Source organism: Oncorhynchus keta, chromosome 1, assembly GCF_023373465.1.
Source record: "Oncorhynchus keta strain PuntledgeMale-10-30-2019 chromosome 1, Oket_V2, whole genome shotgun sequence".
Classification (NCBI taxonomy): domain Eukaryota; kingdom Metazoa; phylum Chordata; class Actinopteri; order Salmoniformes; family Salmonidae; genus Oncorhynchus; species Oncorhynchus keta.
Genome location: NC_068421.1, coordinates 4,490,929 through 4,508,727, shown reverse-complemented (window position 1 = coordinate 4,508,727; position 17,799 = coordinate 4,490,929). Strand labels below are relative to the sequence as shown.

General features: G+C 48.4%; 1 protein-coding gene across 50 annotated transcripts in view; it reads left to right on the top strand.

The window, feature by feature from the left end:
• Positions 1–17,799, top strand: part of LOC118375885 (arf-GAP with Rho-GAP domain, ANK repeat and PH domain-containing protein 1-like) — a 95,479-nt gene that overhangs the window by 35,301 nt on the left and 42,379 nt on the right. For 49 of the 50 annotated variants that reach the window (XM_052462628.1, XM_052462664.1, XM_052462408.1 and 46 more), the window contains exons 12-14: positions 1,067–1,249; positions 17,175–17,349; positions 17,409–17,564. In XM_052462628.1, coding sequence (XP_052318588.1) covers positions 1,067–1,249; positions 17,175–17,349; positions 17,409–17,564 — 514 coding nt within the window. The remainder of the gene's footprint in view (positions 1–1,066; positions 1,250–17,174; positions 17,350–17,408; positions 17,565–17,799) is intronic. The other variant, XM_052462814.1, reaches the window with a different exon arrangement.

Here is a 17,799-nt window from a genome sequence, read left to right as displayed (position 1 = left end):
AAACAGCTAGATTGACCACGACAGCTGAAACAGAACAGTACCTCCTTCTCCAAACAGCTAGACTGACCATGACAGCTGAAACAGAACAGTACCTCCTTCTCCAAACAGCTAGACTGACCACGACAGCTGAAACAGAACAGTACCTCCTTCTCCACACAGCTAGACTGACCACGACAGCTGAAACAGAACAGTACCTCCTTCTCCAAACAGCTAGACTGACCACGACAGCTGAAACAGAACAGTACCTCCTTCTCCAAACAGCTAGATTGACCACGACAGCTGAAACAGAACAGTACCTCCTTCTCCAAACAGCTAGACTGACCACGACAGCTGAAACAGAACAGTACCTCCTTCTCCAAACAACTAGACTGCCCATGACAGCTGAAACAGAACAGTACCTCCTTCTCCAAACAGCTAGACTGACCACGACAGCTGAAACAGAACAGTATCTCCTTCTCCAAACAGCTAGACTGACCACGACAGCTGAAACAGAACAGTATCTCCTTCTCCAAACAACTAGACTGCCCACGACAGCTGAAACAGAACAGTATCTCCTTCTCCAAACAGCTAGACTGACCACGACAGCTGAAACAGAACAGTACCTCCTTCTCCAAACAGCTAGACTGACCACGACAGCTGAAACAGAACAGTACCTCCTTCTCCAAACAGCTAGACTGACCACGACAGCTGAAACAGAACAGTACCTCCTTCTCCAAACAGCTAGACTGCCCATGACAGCTGAAACAGAGAAGTACCTCCTTCTCCAAACAGCTAGACTGCCCATGACAGCTGAAACAGAACAGTACCTCCTTCTCCAAACAGCTAGACTGACCACGACAGCTGAAACAGAGAAGTACCTCCTCCACACAGCTAGACTGCCCACGACAGCTGAAACAGAACAGTATCTCCTTCTCCACACAGCTAGACTGCCCACGACAGCTGAAACAGAACAGTACCTCCTTCTCCATACAGCTAGACTGACCACGACAGCTGAAACAGAACAGTATTTTGGCAAACTACTGTGTCCCTCTCTAATACCCCTGCCTGTCCCTTACTTGTCCCCAAGGTGTTCCTGTTGCTAGGTAATGAGCGTCTGAACAGATTTTGGGCGGCGAACGTCCCTCCCAGCGAGGCGCTGAGTCCGACCAGTTGTAGCGAAGACCGCCGACGATTCGTCAGCTCCAAATACAGACAGGGAAAATACCGCAAATATCACCCCCTCTACGGCAACCAGGAAGAGCTTAACAACGTAAGAACAACCTTTATATAACACTGATCTGACCTCCAAACTAACCTTAATTTAACCCTACCACATCTAAATGACAACCTGAACGATCGAATACACTCCCATACCCCTCCAGTATCTATCCCCCTCCAGTATCTATCCCCCTCCAGTATCTATCCCCCTCCAGTATCTATCCCCCTCCAGTATCTATCCCCTCCAGTATCTATCCCCTCCAGTATCTATCCCCCTCCAGTATTTATCCCCCTCCAGTATCCAGCCCCTCCAGTATTTATCCCCTCCAGTATCCAGCCCCTCCAGTATTTATCCCCCTCCAGTATCAATACCCCTCCAGTATCAATACCCCTCCAGTATCTATCCCCCTCCAGTATCTATCCCCCTCCAGTATCTAGCCCCCTCCAGTATCCAGCCCCTCCAGTATTTATTCCCCTCCAGTATCAATACCCCTCCAGTATCTATCCCCCTCCAGTATCTATCCCCCTCCAGTATTTATCCCCCTCCAGTATTTATCCCCCTCCAGTATTTATCCCCCTCCAGTATCCAGCCCCTCCAGTATCTATCCCCCTCCAGTATCTATCCCCCTCCAGTATCTATCCCCCTCCAGTATCTATCCCCCTCCAGTATCTATCCCCCTCCAGTACCCTTCTCTTCCATTCAGTGTGTGTGTTTCTGTGTAGTGAATGCCTTAGTGTTACAGCTGGGTCAGTCAATAGCCTCTTAACCCAGTTACCAGAAGCAATGCCAACTGCACACAGCTCTCTGTCTCTCTCTCTGTTTGTGTGTGTATATGTGTGTTTGAGTGTGTGTGAGTGTGGGGTGTGTGTGAGTGTGGGGTGTGTGTGTGTGGTGTGTGTGAGAATCACATTCAGCACATGACTTTGAGTGATTCCATTTTCCTCCTTAAGTGATTTAGTTAACCAGATGTTCATGCCCTGTGTGTGTGTGTGTGTGTGTGTGTGTGTGTGTGTGTGTGTGTGTGTGTGTGTGTGTGTGTGTGTGTGTGTGTGTGTGTGGGTGTGGGTGTGTGGGTGTGGGTGTGTGTGTGAACAGAGATGTAAAGAAACTCAATATATAGGACATTTTCTCTTGGCTTCTGATCGGTGGACTAGAACACACACACACACACACACACACACACACACACACACACACACACACACACACACACACACACACACACACACACACACACACACACACACACACACACACACACACACACACACACACACCACACACACACACACACACACACACACACACACACACACACACACACACACACACACACACACACACACACACACACACACACACACACACACACACACACACACACACACACACACACACACACACACACACACACACACACACACACACACACACACACACACACACACACACACACACACACACACACACACACACACACACACACACACACACACACACACACACACACACACACACACACACACACACACACACACACACACACACACACACACACACACACACACACACACACACACACACACACACACACACACACACACACACACACACACAGAGACACACAGAACTAAATGAATCCTTTGTTCTCCTTCTCCCCTCTCTTTTTCTGGTCTGTTCCCGTTCTCCCTGGTCCATTCCCTGCTGTTGGTCCATTCCCTGCTGCCTGGACTGTGTTTCTGTGTTCTCCCTGGTCCATTCCCTGCTGCCTGGACTGTCTCTGTGTTCTCCCTGGTCCATTCCCTGTTGTCTGGACTGTGTTTCTGTGTTCTCCCTGGTCCATTCCCTGCTGCCTGGACTGTGTCTCTCTCTGTGTTCTCCCTGGTCCATTCCCTGTTGTCTGTACTGTGTCTCTGTGTTCTCCCTGGTCCATTCCCTGTTGTCTGGACTGTGTCTCTGTGTTCTCCCTGGTCCATTCCCTGCTGCCTGGACTGTGTCTCTGTGTTCTCCCTGGTCCATTCCCTGCTGTCTGGACTGTGTCTCTGTGTTCTCCCTGGTCCATTCCCTGTTGTCTGGACTGTGTTTCTGTGTTCTCCCTGGTCCATTCCCTGCTGCCTGGACTGTGTCTCTCTCTGTGCTCTTCCTGGGCCTCAACCCACCTCAAGCATGTATAAGCTCATGTTGCTGACTCCACCCCTCCATCAGATGTCATCATGGTCTTTCTGCAGGAATGTTCTCTAACCCCGCCCCTCCAGAGTTTTTTCTCCTCCCCTCCCCCTTTTATCCCCGTTTCACTGTTTGGGTCTGGTCAGTGGAGCTGAGGGTCTGGTCAGTGGAGCTGAGGGTCTGGTCAGTGGAGCTGAGGAAGGTGTTTCTCTCTGTCCCTCCTCCTCTCTTCTGTTGTTATATTTTTGTGAGGAGGGCTCTTGCATCGTCTTCACTTGGAACTATGCAGTTTGGTACACACACATACACAGACACAGACACACAGACACACACACATGCACCGGTGACATTCAAGAGGACTACACTGTCAGCTCATGGGTGAGTTCACCACTGCAGTAGCTGTGTAGGACTGTGTGCTCTGTTTGTTGGCATTGTATGTTTGTGGACAAGGCCTGTTTTTGTGTTTGTGTGTCGTGTGTATAAAATGTGAGGGGAAAGAATGTGTTTGAGAGTTGTATTGGAGTGTGGGTCTGAGAGTTGTATTGGAGTGTGGGTCTGAGAGTTGTATTGGAGTGTGGGTCTGAGAGTTGTATTGGAGTGTGGGTCTGAGAGTTGTATTGGAGTGTGGGTCTGAGAGTTGTATTGGAGTGTGGGTCTGAGAGTTGTATTGGAGTGTGGGTCTGAGAGTTGTATTGGAGTGTGGGTCTGAGAGTTGTATTGGAGTGTGGGTCTGAGAGTTGTATTGGAGTGTGGGTCTGAGAGTTGTATTGGAGTGTGGGTCCGAGAGTTGTATTCGAGTGTGGGTCCGAGAGTTGTATTCGAGTGTGGGTCAGAGTTGTATTCGAGTGTGGGTCTGAGAGTTGTATTCGAGTGTGGGTCTGAGAGTTGTACTCGAGTGTGGGTCCGAGAGTTGTACTCTAGTGTGGGTCCGAGAGTTGTATTCGAGTGTGGGTCCGAGAGTTGTATTCGAGTGTGGGTCCGAGAGTTGTATTTGAGTGTGGGTCCGAGAGTTGTATTCGAGTGTGGGTCCGAGAGTTGTATTCGAGTGTGGGTCCGAGAGTTGTATTCGAGTGTGGGTCCGAGAGTTGTATTCGAGTGTGGGTCCGAGAGTTGTATTCGAGTGTGGGTTCGAGAGTTGTATTCGAGTGTGGGTCCGAGAGTTGTATTAGAGTGTGGGTCCGAGAGTTGTATTAGAGTGTGGGTCTGAGAGTTGTATTCGAGTGTGGGTACGAGAGTTGTATTAGAGTGTGGGTCCGAGAGTTGTATTAGAGTGTGGGTTCGAGAGTTGTATTAGAGTGTGGGTCCGAGAGTTGTATTAGAGTGTGGGTCCGAGAGTTGTATTAGAGTGTGGGTCCGAGAGTTGTATTAGAGTGTGGGTCCGAGAGTTGTATTAGAGTGTGGGTCCGAGAGTTGTATTAGAGTGTGGGTCCGAGAGTTGTATTAGAGTGTGGGTCCGAGAGTTGTATTCGAGTGTGGGTCTGAGTGTGGGTCCGAGAGTTGTATTTGCGTGTGGGTTGAGAGTTGTATTAGAGTGTGGGTCCGAGAGTTGTATTAGAGTGTGGGTCCGAGAGTTGTAATAGAGTGTGGGTTCGAGAGTTGTATTTGCGTAAGTGTGTTGAATTGTGTAAATATGTGAGTTGGATGATTGAAATGGACGACTTCCTCTATGCTCAGCTGGAGGGAGACGTGTGACTCCATGTGTTCTTTGTGTGGTCATAGCCTCCCCTTTCTGAATGGACAGTCTTGTACGAGTCAGCTCCCTCTCCCACTCTGCTGATCTATGCTGATAGCATCTTATAACACATCACGGCTAAACTACAGGGAACTGCCAAAATAAAGAAAAACACTTGAGTAAATGAGGGATACTAAGTATATTGAAAGCAGATGCTTTCACATCCCATCATGCTTAAGAACATGTGTTAAAAATGCCCAGTTGCCCATTATTTTGACTACAAGAGATCTGTGACTTTGGGTCTCAGTCTCCAGATCTCAACACAATTGAACATTCTGGAGCGGCGCCTGAGACAGTTTTCCACCACCATCAACGAAACGCCAAATTCTTGAATTTCTTGTGGAAGAATGGTGTCATGTCCCTCCAATAGAGTTCCAGACACTTGTAGAATCTATGCCAAGGTGCATTGAAGCTGTTCTGGTGGCTCGTAGTGACCCAACGCACTGTTAAGACACTTTATGTTGGTGTTTTCTGTTACCTATATGCCAGAATCTCATGGCACATCACAGCTAAACCATGTTAACATCTTATAGCACATCACAGCTAAACCATGTTAGCATCTTATAGCACATCACAGCTAAACCATGTTAGCATCTTATAACACATCATAGCTAAACCATGCTAGCATCTTATAGCACATCACAGCGAAACTATGTTAGCATCTTATAGCACATCACAGCAAAACTATGTTAGCATGCTATAACATATTACTGCTAAACAATGTTAGCATCTTATAGCACATCACAGCTAAACTATGTTAGCATCTTATAGCACATCAACGCTAAACTATGTTAGTATCTTATAGCACATCCCAGCTAAACAATGTTAGCATGCTATAACACATCACTGCTAAAAAATGTTAGCATCTTATAGCACATCACAGCTAAACTATGTTAGCATCTTATAGCACATCCCAGCTAAACTATGTTAGCATGCTATAACACATCACTGCTAAACAATGTTAGCATCTTATAGCACATCACAGCTAAACTATGTTAGCATCTTATAGCACATCAACGCTAAACAATGTTAGCATCTTATGGCACATCACAGCTAAACTATGTTAGCATCTTATAGCACATCAACGCTAAACTATGTTAGCATCTTATAGCACATCCCAGCTAAACTATGTTAGCATGCTATAACACATCACTGCTAAACAATGTTAGCATCTTATAGCACATCACAGCTAAACTATGTTAGCATCTTATAGCACATCAACGCCAAACAATGTTAGCATCTTATGGCACATCACAGCTAAACTATGTTAGTATCTTATAGCACATCAACGCTAAACAATGTTAGCATCTTATGGCACATCAACGCTAAACTATGTTAGCATCTTATAGCTAGTGAAAGATTAGTGGAATCTGTGTGGGTAGCTGGACAGGTAGGATGACTGACAGTGAAGGTGAACAGGTGGTCACGTGTCAGGTGACAGAGGAATGGATGAGACTGAGGCAGGAATTCCTTTAACCATAAAGTGGTATATTTACTGAGTAGTCTGTGCTGCATCACAAAGGAAACAAATAACATGTATACAATCAAATTCATAATCAAAGATCAAATCATATCAGTCATTATTAACACAAGTTAAGGAATTCAACAGCGTAGCCTCGTGGTTAGAGCGTTGGACTAGTAACCGGAAGGTTGCGAGTTCAAACCCCCGAGCTGACAAGGTACAAATCTGTCGTTCTGCCCCTGAACAGGCAGTTAACCCACTGTTCCCAGGCCGTCATTGAAAATAAGAATGTGTTCTTAACTGACTTGCCTGGTTAAATAAAGGTAAAATTAAAAATGTAAAAAAGAAGCCAATAGTAATCATCCGCGAGTCATTTAGGCTCATAACTATTTATCATAAATCATGAAAGAATACAAACAGTGAATGGTTATACAATCTATAATCCCCATGATCAAAGTCAATCAGTTAGCAAACAATGACGTTTCTCATTTCACTCTTTCAATTGTCTTCATGTGTACATATAATTAATTTCAATACACATGAACCATATCGATTGCATAATTGGCCTATGAGGATCCGTAGGGCCGTGATCATTGACAATTCACATTACACAATATGTTTGAAGCTACGCTCTGTCCGCTAACTATTAACAGTAACTGAATGGCCCACTCTCCCGATTGCCACTGATAATTCAGAAAGGTAACATGAAAGGTAACAGAGTCTGTGGACTTAGGTGGATTCATGGACGCACAGAACTTCTGGATGAGATGGAATTAAGGAAGAGAAAGCAGCGAGATCAGGCGATGGCAATTTCCTCCTTTTATGGAGTTGAGATCTGTCGGACATTTCCACCTGACCTAATTAAAGCGCCCCTGGCCCAGCTGAGTAAATGGCAATGAATTAAAGGAGTATTCCACCAACTCCATGGGCCTTTTCTACAGCTAGCGCCAGGAGTTTTTCCTGGTCAGCTGACATGGTCAGGAAAAACTTGGATCCTAATTTGATTGCTATGCTACACAGTTATAACATAGTGAAGCTAAATTATGTCTGCTTTTCTAGCATCTCTCAGTGCAGGCTAGCACTGCTTTTACAGGGCTGCCAGTCTACCTCACATCTAACCTCCACATGATAATTAACCTCTTGCGACTCTAGGGGGAGTATTTTCATTTTTGGAGAAAAAAAAACATTCCCGTTTTAAACGGCATATTTTGTCAGGACAAGATGCTAGAATATGCAACCAACCCAGTGATTAGACAGCAACCATTGAGAATATTAATTTGACAGTGTGACTGTGGGCTGACAGTGTTAAGAGACGCAGAGAGAGATATTTATGTGTGTGTATGGATGGTTTTGAATATTTACATTTACATTTAAGTCATTTAGCAGACCCTCTTATCCAGAGCGACTATGTTTGTTTGTGCGTGTGGTTTAGGAATTTCTCCATATGTCTGTATTGAATATTGACATGTCTGTGTGTTTCAAACCCTACACCTCAACCTGAGCACTTGGTTCTGCCATCTTTGGTCTCTTGGGACTTCCACCCCTATGAGGGGATGGCTTATCCCAACCAAAGCTATTTTCTGCCCTGGCACACCAATGACGGAACAATGAATCCCTGCGCATCTTCTGAAAACGTATCTCGATTAGTCCTACATCACCCCTCCCCACCGCAGAAATGTACTTACTATGACTGTGATATGTGGTTGTCCTGCAGACAGTTTGAAATAACAAATATTTATTTACAAAACAGTGGGCAGGCAAGCTACAGATCAAGGGCAGGCAGTGGTCGATAATCCAGGGCAGAGTATGTAAAGTACAGAACACCAGGCAGGCTCAGGGTCAGGGCAGGCATAATGGTCTCTTCCAGGTACGCCGACAGCAGCGGCCAAACATCTGGGCCGAGGGCATGTTGTCCTCTTCCTCTTGCTCTGGGAAGAGCGGGGGCTGATAACCAACGGAGCACTCGAAGGGCGAGAGCCCAGTGGCTGAGCAGGGAAGGGTGTTCCCAGGAGTACTCCACCCGCACAAGTTTCTGGCTGCAGATAGTGGGGTTGGCCGAGACAAGACACTGAAGAGTCATCTCCAGGTCTTGATTGGCACTCTCCGACTGGCCGTTCAATTTCGGATGAAACCAGGAGGACAGGCTGGCCGATGACCCAATGAGTGTGCAGCAGGCCTTCCAGTACCGGGACGAGAACTGAGGATCACGGTTGGAGACCATGTCCACCGGAAGTCCATGGATCCGGAAGATGTGCTGCACCATGACCTGGGCCATCTCCTTGGCAGAAGGTAGCTTGGGGAGGGGAATGAAATGAGCGGTTTTGGAAAACCTGTCCACCACTGTGAGGATTGTAGTGTTTCCATCATACGAAGAGAGACCAGTGATGAAGTCCAGGGATATATGTAACCAGGGACGGTGAGGGACAGGAAGAGGTTGAAGGAGGCCAGCCGGAGCTTGCAGAGGAGTCTTGTTTTGACAGTGCAGGCGGCGATGAACGCGGAGACGTCAGGGACCATGGTGGGCCACCAAAATAAAGCATTGTCGCACAAAGGCCAGGGTCTGACGGTCTGCCAGGGCGGCAGGCAAGCCTGGAAGAAGGAGCCCTTTCCAGAACCGGGGAGTGGGCTGCGTCTGGGACAAACATCTGATTAGCCGGATGAGGATGTCGTCCAGGTAGGCGAACACAAACCGGTTAAACATGCAGCGGAGAAAGTCATTAACCAGTGCCTGAAACACTGCAGGAGCATTGGTCAGACCGAATGGCATCACCGGGTTTTCATAATGTCCGCTAGTATTGTTGAAGGCTGTCTTTCTGTCCCGTATCCGTACCAGGTGATAGGTGTTCTGCAGGTCCAACTTAGAGAAGATGGACTGCTGGTACAGGGAATACAGCTGTCCCCGGGGTGGTGTAGTGCCCGGGAGAAGGTCGGACCCGCAGTCATAGGGTCGACACGGAGGAAGCGACGTGGCCCAGGCCTTGCTGAAAACCTCCCATAGGTCCTGGTACTCCGCGGGAACGGTGGAGAGGTCTGAGGCTTCTTCCGAGCCCACAGGAAGATGTCCCGGGGCAGGCTGCGCCGACTTCAGACAATGGGCGCTGCAGAACGGGCTCCAGCCAATGATAGTACCAGTAGTCTTTTGATAAGGGGATTGTGGCGCTGGAGCCAAGAAAACCCCAATACCACGGGAACCTGAGGAGATTTGATGAGCATAAACGTAATAGACTCTGTGTGGTTCCCAGACACACACAGGTGGATGGGAGTAGTATTGTGGGTGACCCTGCCTATAGAGTGCCCATCCTGTGCTCTAACGTCCATGGGAATGGAGAGGGGCTGAGTGGGGATGCCCAGCTCAAACACCAGGGTGTCCATGAAACTCTCGTCGCAAGCGTTAGGTTGGAGGCAGCCTAGCTCTGACGAGTTGCATCGGCTCCGGAAAAGGCGAGCCGACAGACCTCCTCTCCCTCCTACGTTCCCGTAGCCGCCCATCGATTCAGATGGTCAAGGCGATGAGCGAGTCAAGATCCGTAGGCAGCTCCCGGGCAGCGAGCTCGTCCTTAACCTCCTCCGATAATCCATGTAGGAACGTGCGGATAGTCCTCCACACTGCAGGGGTCTTGGAGTAGCTGGAGTAACTTCCGGGCAGCCTCTCTCCCGGACAATGGAGAATCGAAAACCTTTTTTACCTCAGCTACGAACTCCTCCAGACTGGAACATACAGCAGATCATTGTTCTCACACCGCCGTAGCCCAGGCAAGAGCCCTCCTGGACATTAGCGTTATGAAATACGCTATCTTCAAGCGATCTGAGGGAAAGGACAAGGGCTGCAGCTCGAAGATGAGGGAACACTGGAAGAGAATCTCCCGTCAGGTTCCTGACCTTCCAGCGAAGAGTTCTGGAGGAGGTAAGCGGGGTTCTCGAGAAGCCTGGATGGCCTGGAGAGACGCACTGCCGACAGCTGTTTTACTGAGGAGCTGGGAGGTTACTGTCGTGGCCGGCTGCCTCACGCCAATTCATTCAAGGCACGGTCATGGTGTTCTGCTAAGGTTTGGAACCCTTCCATAAGACCTCAGAGTAACTCCTCGTGTCTCCTAATGGAGGCTCCTTGGGAGGAGACGGCGTTGCGGAACTGGTCCGAGTCTGCTGTGTCAGTCAGTCAGGGCCAGTTCGTACTATCAGACCTCAGGATAAGACCCAGATGCAGACAGTTCGAAATAACAAATGTTTATTTACAAAACAGGGGGCAGGCAAATGACAGGTCAAGGGCAGGCAGAGGTCGATAATCTAGGAGTCTGTGAGGTACAGAACAGCAGGCAGGCTCAGGGTCAGGGCAGGCAGAATGGTCAAAAACCAGGAGAACTAAAATAAAACAGGAACTAATGAGAAACAGGAGTACGGGAAAAACGCTGGTAGACTTGATGAGACAAGACGAACTGGCAACAGCCAAACAGAAAACACAGGTATAAATACACAGGTGATAACAGGGAAGATGGGCGACACCTGGAGGGGGGTGGAGACAGATGAAACAGATCAGTGTGTGAGACTTTCTCTATCCTTTCCCCTGTTATTCTCCTCTCTTTCTCTGTCCTTTCCCCTCTTATTCTAATATCTTTGTTGCCTGTTTCTCTATTTCTCTCTTTGCCCTATTTCTCTTCTGCCAAATGTTTAAATTATTTTTCGCCTCTCTTTCTTTCATATCACACTCTCTCTGTTTTTCTCCTCAGCCTTGCTTTCCCTCTTGGTCTGCTAGGTCGCTCTGTCTGCTACAGTAGGCCTGTCTGTCTGCTATGCCTTTCTGTCTGCTAGGTTTCTCTATCTGCTATGTCTCTCTGTCTGCTATGTCACTCTGTCTGCTAGGTCTCTCTGTCTGATAGGTCTCTCTGTCTGCTGGGTCTCTCTGTCTGATAGGTCTCTCTGTCTGATAGGGCTCTCTGTCTGATAGGGCTCTCTGTCTGCTAGGTCTCTCTGTCTGCTGGGTCTCTATGTCTGCTGGGTCTCTCTGTCTGCTGGGTCTCTCTGTCTGCTGGGTCTCTCTGTCTGCTAGGTCTCTCTGTCTGATAGGGCTCTCTGTCTGATAGGGCTCTCTGTCTGATAGGTCTCTGTCTGCTACAGTAGGGCTCTCTGTCTGATAGGTCTCTCTGTCTGCTGGGTCTCCCTGTCTGTCTGATAGGCCTCTCTGTCTAATTGTTCTCTCTGTCTGCTACAGTAGGTCTCTCTGTCTGCTACAGTATGTCTCTCTGTCTGATAGGTCTCTCTGTCTGCTGGTCTCTGTCTGATAGGTCTCTGTCTGCTACACCAGGTCTCTCTGTCTGCTGGTCTCTCTGTCTGATAGGTCTCTGTCTGCAACAGTAGGTCTCTCTGTCTGCTGGTCTCTCTGTCTGATAGATCTCTGTCTGCAACAGTAGGTCTCTCTGTCTGCTGGTCTCTCTGTCTGATATATCTCTGTCTGCAACAGTAGGTCTCTCTGTCTGCTGGTCTCTCTGTCTGATAGATCTCTGTCTGATAGGGCTCTCTGTCTGCTGGGTCTCTCTGTCTGATAGGTCTCTCTGTCTGATAGGGCTCTCTGTCTGATAGGTCTCTCTGTCTGATAGGGCTCTCTGTCTGATAGGGCTCTCTGTCTGATAGGTCTCTGTCTGCTGGTCTCTCTGTCTGATAGATCTCTGTCTGATAGGGCTCTCTGTCTGCTGGGTCTCTATGTCTGCTAGGTCTCTCTGTCTGTCTGGGTCTCTATGTCTGCTGGGTCTCTATGTCTGCTGGGTCTCTCTGTCTGATAGGGCTCTCTGTCTGATAGGTCTCTCTGTCTGATAGGTCTGATAGGGCTCTCTGTCTGATAGGTCTCTCTGTCTGATAGGTCTCTGGGCTCTGTCTGATAGGGCTCTCTGTCTGCTGGGTCTCTCTGTCTGTCTGATAGGTCTCTCTGTCTCTCTGTCTGATAGGGCTCTCTGTCTGATAGGTCTCTGTCTGTCTGATAGGTCTCTCTGCTCTCTGTCTGATAGGGCTCTCTGTCTGATAGGTCTCTGTCTGTCAACAGTAGGTCTCTCTGTCTGCTGGTCTCTCTGTCTGATAGATCTCTGTCTGCAACAGTAGGTCTCTCTGTCTGCTGGTCTCTCTGTCTGATATATCTCTGTCTGCAACAGTAGGTCTCTCTGTCTGCTGGTCTCTCTGTCTGATAGATCTCTGTCTGATAGGGCTCTCTGTCTGCTGGGTCTCTCTGTCTGATAGGTCTCTCTGTCTGATAGGGCTCTCTGTCTGATAGGTCTCTCTGTCTGATAGGGCTCTCTGTCTGATAGGGCTCTCTGTCTGATAGGTCTCTGTCTGCTGGGTCTCTCTGTCTGCTAGGTCTCTGTCTGATAGGTCTCTCTGTCTGCTAAGTCTCTCTGTCTGATAGGGCTCTCTGTCTGCTGGGTCTCTATGTCTGCTGGGTCTCTATGTCTGCTGGGTCTCTCTGTCTGATAGGTCTCTCTGTCTGATAGGTCTCTCTGTCTGATAGGGCTCTCTGTCTGATAGGTCTCTCTGTCTGATAGGGCTCTCTGTCTGATAGATCTCTGTCTGATAGGCCTCTCTGTCTGATTGGTCTCTCTGTCTGATAGGGCTCTCTGTCTGATAGGGCTCTCTGTCTGATAGGTCTCTCTGTCTGATAGGTCTCTCTGTCTGCTGGGTCTCTCTGTCTGATAGGTCTCTCTGTCTGCTAAGTCTCTCTGTCTGATAGGCCTCTCTGTCTAATTGTTCTCTCTGTCTGCTACAGTAGGTCTCTCTGTCTGCTACAGTATGTCTCTCTGTCTGATAGGTCTCTCTGTCTGCTGGTCTCTCTGTCTGATAGGTCTCTGTCTGCTACACCAGGTCTCTCTGTCTGCTGGTCTCTCTGTCTGATAGGTCTCTGTCTGCAACAGTAGGTCTCTCTGTCTGCTGGTCTCTCTGTCTGATAGATCTCTGTCTGCAACAGTAGGTCTCTCTGTCTGCTGGTCTCTCTGTCTGATAGATCTCTGTCTGCAACAGTAGGTCTCTCTGTCTGCTGGTCTCTCTGTCTGATAGGTCTCTGTCTGCAACAGTAGGTCTCTCTGTCTGCTGGTCTCTCTGTCTGATAGGTCTCTGTCTGCAACAGTAGGTCTCTCTGTCTGCTGGTCTCTCTGTCTGATAGATCTCTGTCTGCAACAGTAGGTCTCTCTGTCTGCTGGTCTCTCTGTCTGATAGGTCTCTGTCTGCAACAGTAGGTCTCTCTGTCTGCTGGTCTCGCTGTCTGATAGGTCTCTGTCTGCAACAGTAGGTCTCTCTGTCTGCTGGTCTCTCTGTCTGATAGGTCTCTGTCTGCAACAGTAGGTCTCTCTGTCTGCTGGTCTCTCTGTCTGATAGGTCTCTGTCTCAACAGTAGGTCTCTCTGTCTGCTGGTCTCTCTGTCTGATAGGTCTCTGTCTCAACAGTAGGTCTCTCTGTCTGCTGGTCTCTCTGTCTGATAGATCTCTGTCTGCAACAGTAGGTCTCTCTGTCTGCTGGTCTCTCTGTCTGATAGATCTCTGTCTGCAACAGTAGGTCTCTGGTGAGGTAATGCTGGAACAGATGGATCACACTTCTTTCTTCCTGTCTTGTGTTTCTGTATTGTGTGAATGTGTTTGTGTGTGCTCCTCTGCTTGCCAAGCATGTGCAACATTTTGTTAGTTTGCGAATGGAGGGAATGGGGAGGATAGAGGCAAGGGGTATCTGTAATCACTCTCTGATTACAAGACTTTCATATTTTTTTCATATTTTCCTTTCACTTTCCTTTCAGAGATACACCCAGGGTATAGAGTGCACTCCACACGGCCCTCAGAAAAATCATTCTCTCTCTGTGTCTCGCTCTCTCTATCTTGTTCTCTTTCTTTCTTTCTCTCTAGCTCTTCAGGGGTTGTGTAAAAGTCTTTGATTCCTCCCTGTGTCTGTGTGCATGTTTGCTGATGTGTGAGGGCTAGAAGTCCTGGAGAAGAAAAAGATGTAGGAGAGAGTAGGAGAAGGAGAGAGCAGGAGAAGGAGAGAGCAGGAGAAGGAGAGAGCAGGAGAAGGGGAGAGCAGGAGAAGGGGAGAGCAGGAGAAGGGGAGAGCAGGAGAAGGAGAGAGCAGGAGAAGGAGAGAGCAGGAGAAGGAGAGAGCAGGAGAAGGAGAGAGCAGGAGAAGGAGAGAGCAGGAGAAGGAGAGAGCAGGAGAAGTAGAGAGTAGGAGAAGGGAGAGAATTGAGTAGAGAGGGAGGAAGGAGAGAAGGGAAGAGACAGAGGAGTGACATGGAATTGTGGAATCCCCCAATCACACCAAAAGGATGTGGGGTTGTTGGTTTAGAGAGAGTGCAGCAGCATCATTGTGTGTGTGTGTGCTTGTAATAAGGTGTGTGTTACTGTGTTGGGTTGTGCTCCAGCTGGAAGGCTGCATTGAGGTCAGCTGTAAAAACATCCTCCTCCCTGTTTTGTATCTCTCCTGGTCTCTATCTTTCTCTCAACGGGGCAGTCACCCTCTCTTCCTGACTGGTTTTAATTTCCTCCCATGATTCCCAGTTAACCTGTCCCCTCACCCCGTTTAGTCTTACCCCGACCCTGTCCCCTGGTCCCTTACCCTGTCCCCCTCACCTTAAAGTCCTCAGAGATGTGAGTCATTGGTCTCAGTTGAGAAACTGTGGATTGTTCTGAACCACAGCTGTGAGTCAGCTGCACCACTGCTTTGCCCAACAACAACAGGTGGACTGTGGGTTGGTGTGAAATGTGTTGTGGAATGTGTAGGCTTGTGGAATGTGTAGGCTTGTGGAATGTGTAGGCTTGTGGAATGTGTAGGCTTGTGGAATGTGTAGGCTTGTGGAATGTGTAGAGGCTTGTGGAATGTGTAGACTTGTGGAATGTGTAGGCTTGTGGAATGTGTAGGCTTGTGGAATGTGTAGGCTTGTGGAATGTGTAGGCTTGTGGAATGTGTAGGCTTGTGGAATGTGTAGAGGCTTGTGGAATGTGTAGAGGCTTGTGGAATGTGTAGGCTTGTGGAATGTGTAGAGGCTTGTGGAATGTGTAGGCTTGTGGAATGTGTAGAGGCTTGTGGAATGTGTAGGCTTGTGGAATGTGTAGAGGCTTGTGGAATGTGTAGAGGCTTGTGGAATGTGTAGAGGCTTGTGGAATGTGTAGAGGCTTGTGGAATGTGTAGGCTAGTCGCTTGGATGGAATGTGTAGAGGCTTGTGGAATGTGTAGAGTCTTGTGGAATGTGTAGGCTTGTGGAATGTGTAGGCTTGTGAAATGTGTAGGCTTGTGGAATGTGTAGGCTTGTGGAATGTGTAGGCTTGTGGAATGTGTAGGCTTGTGGAATGTGTAGGCTTGTGGAATGTGTAGGCTTGTGGAATGTGTAGGCTTGTGGAATGTGTAGAGGCTTGTGGAATGTGTAGGCTTGTGGAATGTGTAGAGGCTTGTGGAATGTTTAAATGTAAAATGTGTAAATGTTGTGGAATGTGTAGGCTTGTGGAATGTGTAGGCTTGTGGAATGTGTAGGCTTGTGGAATGTGTAGAGGCTTGTGGAATGTGTAGGCTTGTGGAATGTGTAGAGGCTTGTGGAATGTGTAGGCTTGTGGAATGTGTAGGCTTGTGGAATGTGTAGGCTTGTGGAATGTGTAGAGGCTTGTGGAATGTGTAGAGGCTTGTGGAATGTGTAGGCTTGTGGAATGTGTAGGCTTGTGGAATGTGTAGGCTTGTGGAATGTGTAGGCTTGTGGAATGTGTAGGCTTGTGGAATGTGTAGGCTTGTGAAATGTGTAGGCTTGTGGAATGTGTAGGCTTGTGGAATGTGTAGGCTTGTGGAATGTGTAGAGGCTTGTGAAATGTGTAGGCTTGTGGAATGTGTAGGCTTGTGGAATGTGTAGGCTTGTGGAATGTGTAGGCTTGTGGAATGTGTAGGCTTGTGGAATGTGTAGGCTTGTGGAATGTGTAGGCTTGTGGAATGTGTAGGCTAGTGGAATGTGTAGGCTTGTGGAATGTCGTAGGTTATGATGTCGTACAACTGTCTGAGACCCTGAACTAAACAAGTTCACTAATACTGCTGTGACAGCTACAGTGACGGTCTAATACTGCTGTGACAGCTACAGTGACGGTCTAATACTGCTGTGACAGCTACAGTGACGGTCTAATACTGCTGTGACAGCTACAGTGACGGTCTAATACTGCTGTGACAGCTACAGTGACGGTCTAATACTGCTGTGACAGCTACAGTGACGGTCTAATACTGCTGTGACAGCTACAGTGACGGTCTAATACTGGCTGTGAGACCTACAATGACAGTATAATACTGCTGTGACAGCTACAATGACAGTATAATACTGCTGTGACAGCTAAAATGACAGTATAATACTGCTGTGACAGCTACAATGACAGTCTAATACTGCTGTGACAGCTACAATGACAGTCTGGTCACTGCTGTTTCAGGCAAAAAGCTCAGACTCAGCATAGCAGCAATGTTACTTCCTCCTCGCTAACACTGACAAAGTGATCAAAACATTTTCTGAATTTGAAGCAGTTATCCCCCTAACCCCCTCTCCCCTCTCTCCCCCTCTCTCTCTCCCCCCTCTCTCCCCTCTCTCCCCCTCTCTCTCTCCCCCCTTTCCCCCTCTCCCCCCTCTCTCTCTCCAGGCGCTGTGTATAAACGTGCAGTGCAGTGATGTCCTGGAGACCTTATGTCTGGTGTTCTGTGGAGCTGATGTGAACTGTTCTACTGGCCAGGCTGACTGTCCCTCCCCTCTCTCCCTGGCACTCGCCCACAACCAGAAACTACAGGCCCAGTTCCTCTCACACAATCTCAACACAGGTATTTACATGTTGTATTCCAGTGTAATAATGAGTGACAGTGTGTTATAATAATGACAGTGTGTTGTTGTGTGTCTGCAGAGCTGCCTCGGTCGGAGGTGACTGGGGTCATGGAGCCTCAACACTATTCACCACAGCACCCCGTCACGCACAATGGCTTCCTTTTCAAGACTGCCTCCATGGCCCGGCCTATCACGGAGCGTAAGGCCAGGGAGGGTGAGCCAATCACACACACACACACACACACACATCCCCCATAGTTTCTTCCTTAGTCTCCTAGTTCCCTCCCCTAGTCCCATCCTCTAGTGCCCTTTTCTCTGAGTCCCCTCCCATATTCCCTTCCCCTAGTCTCTTAGTCCCTTCCCCTAGTCTCTTAGTCCCTTCCCCTAGTCTCTTAGTCCCTTCCCCTAGTCTCTTAGTCCATACTTCTAGTCCCTTCCCCTAGTCCTTC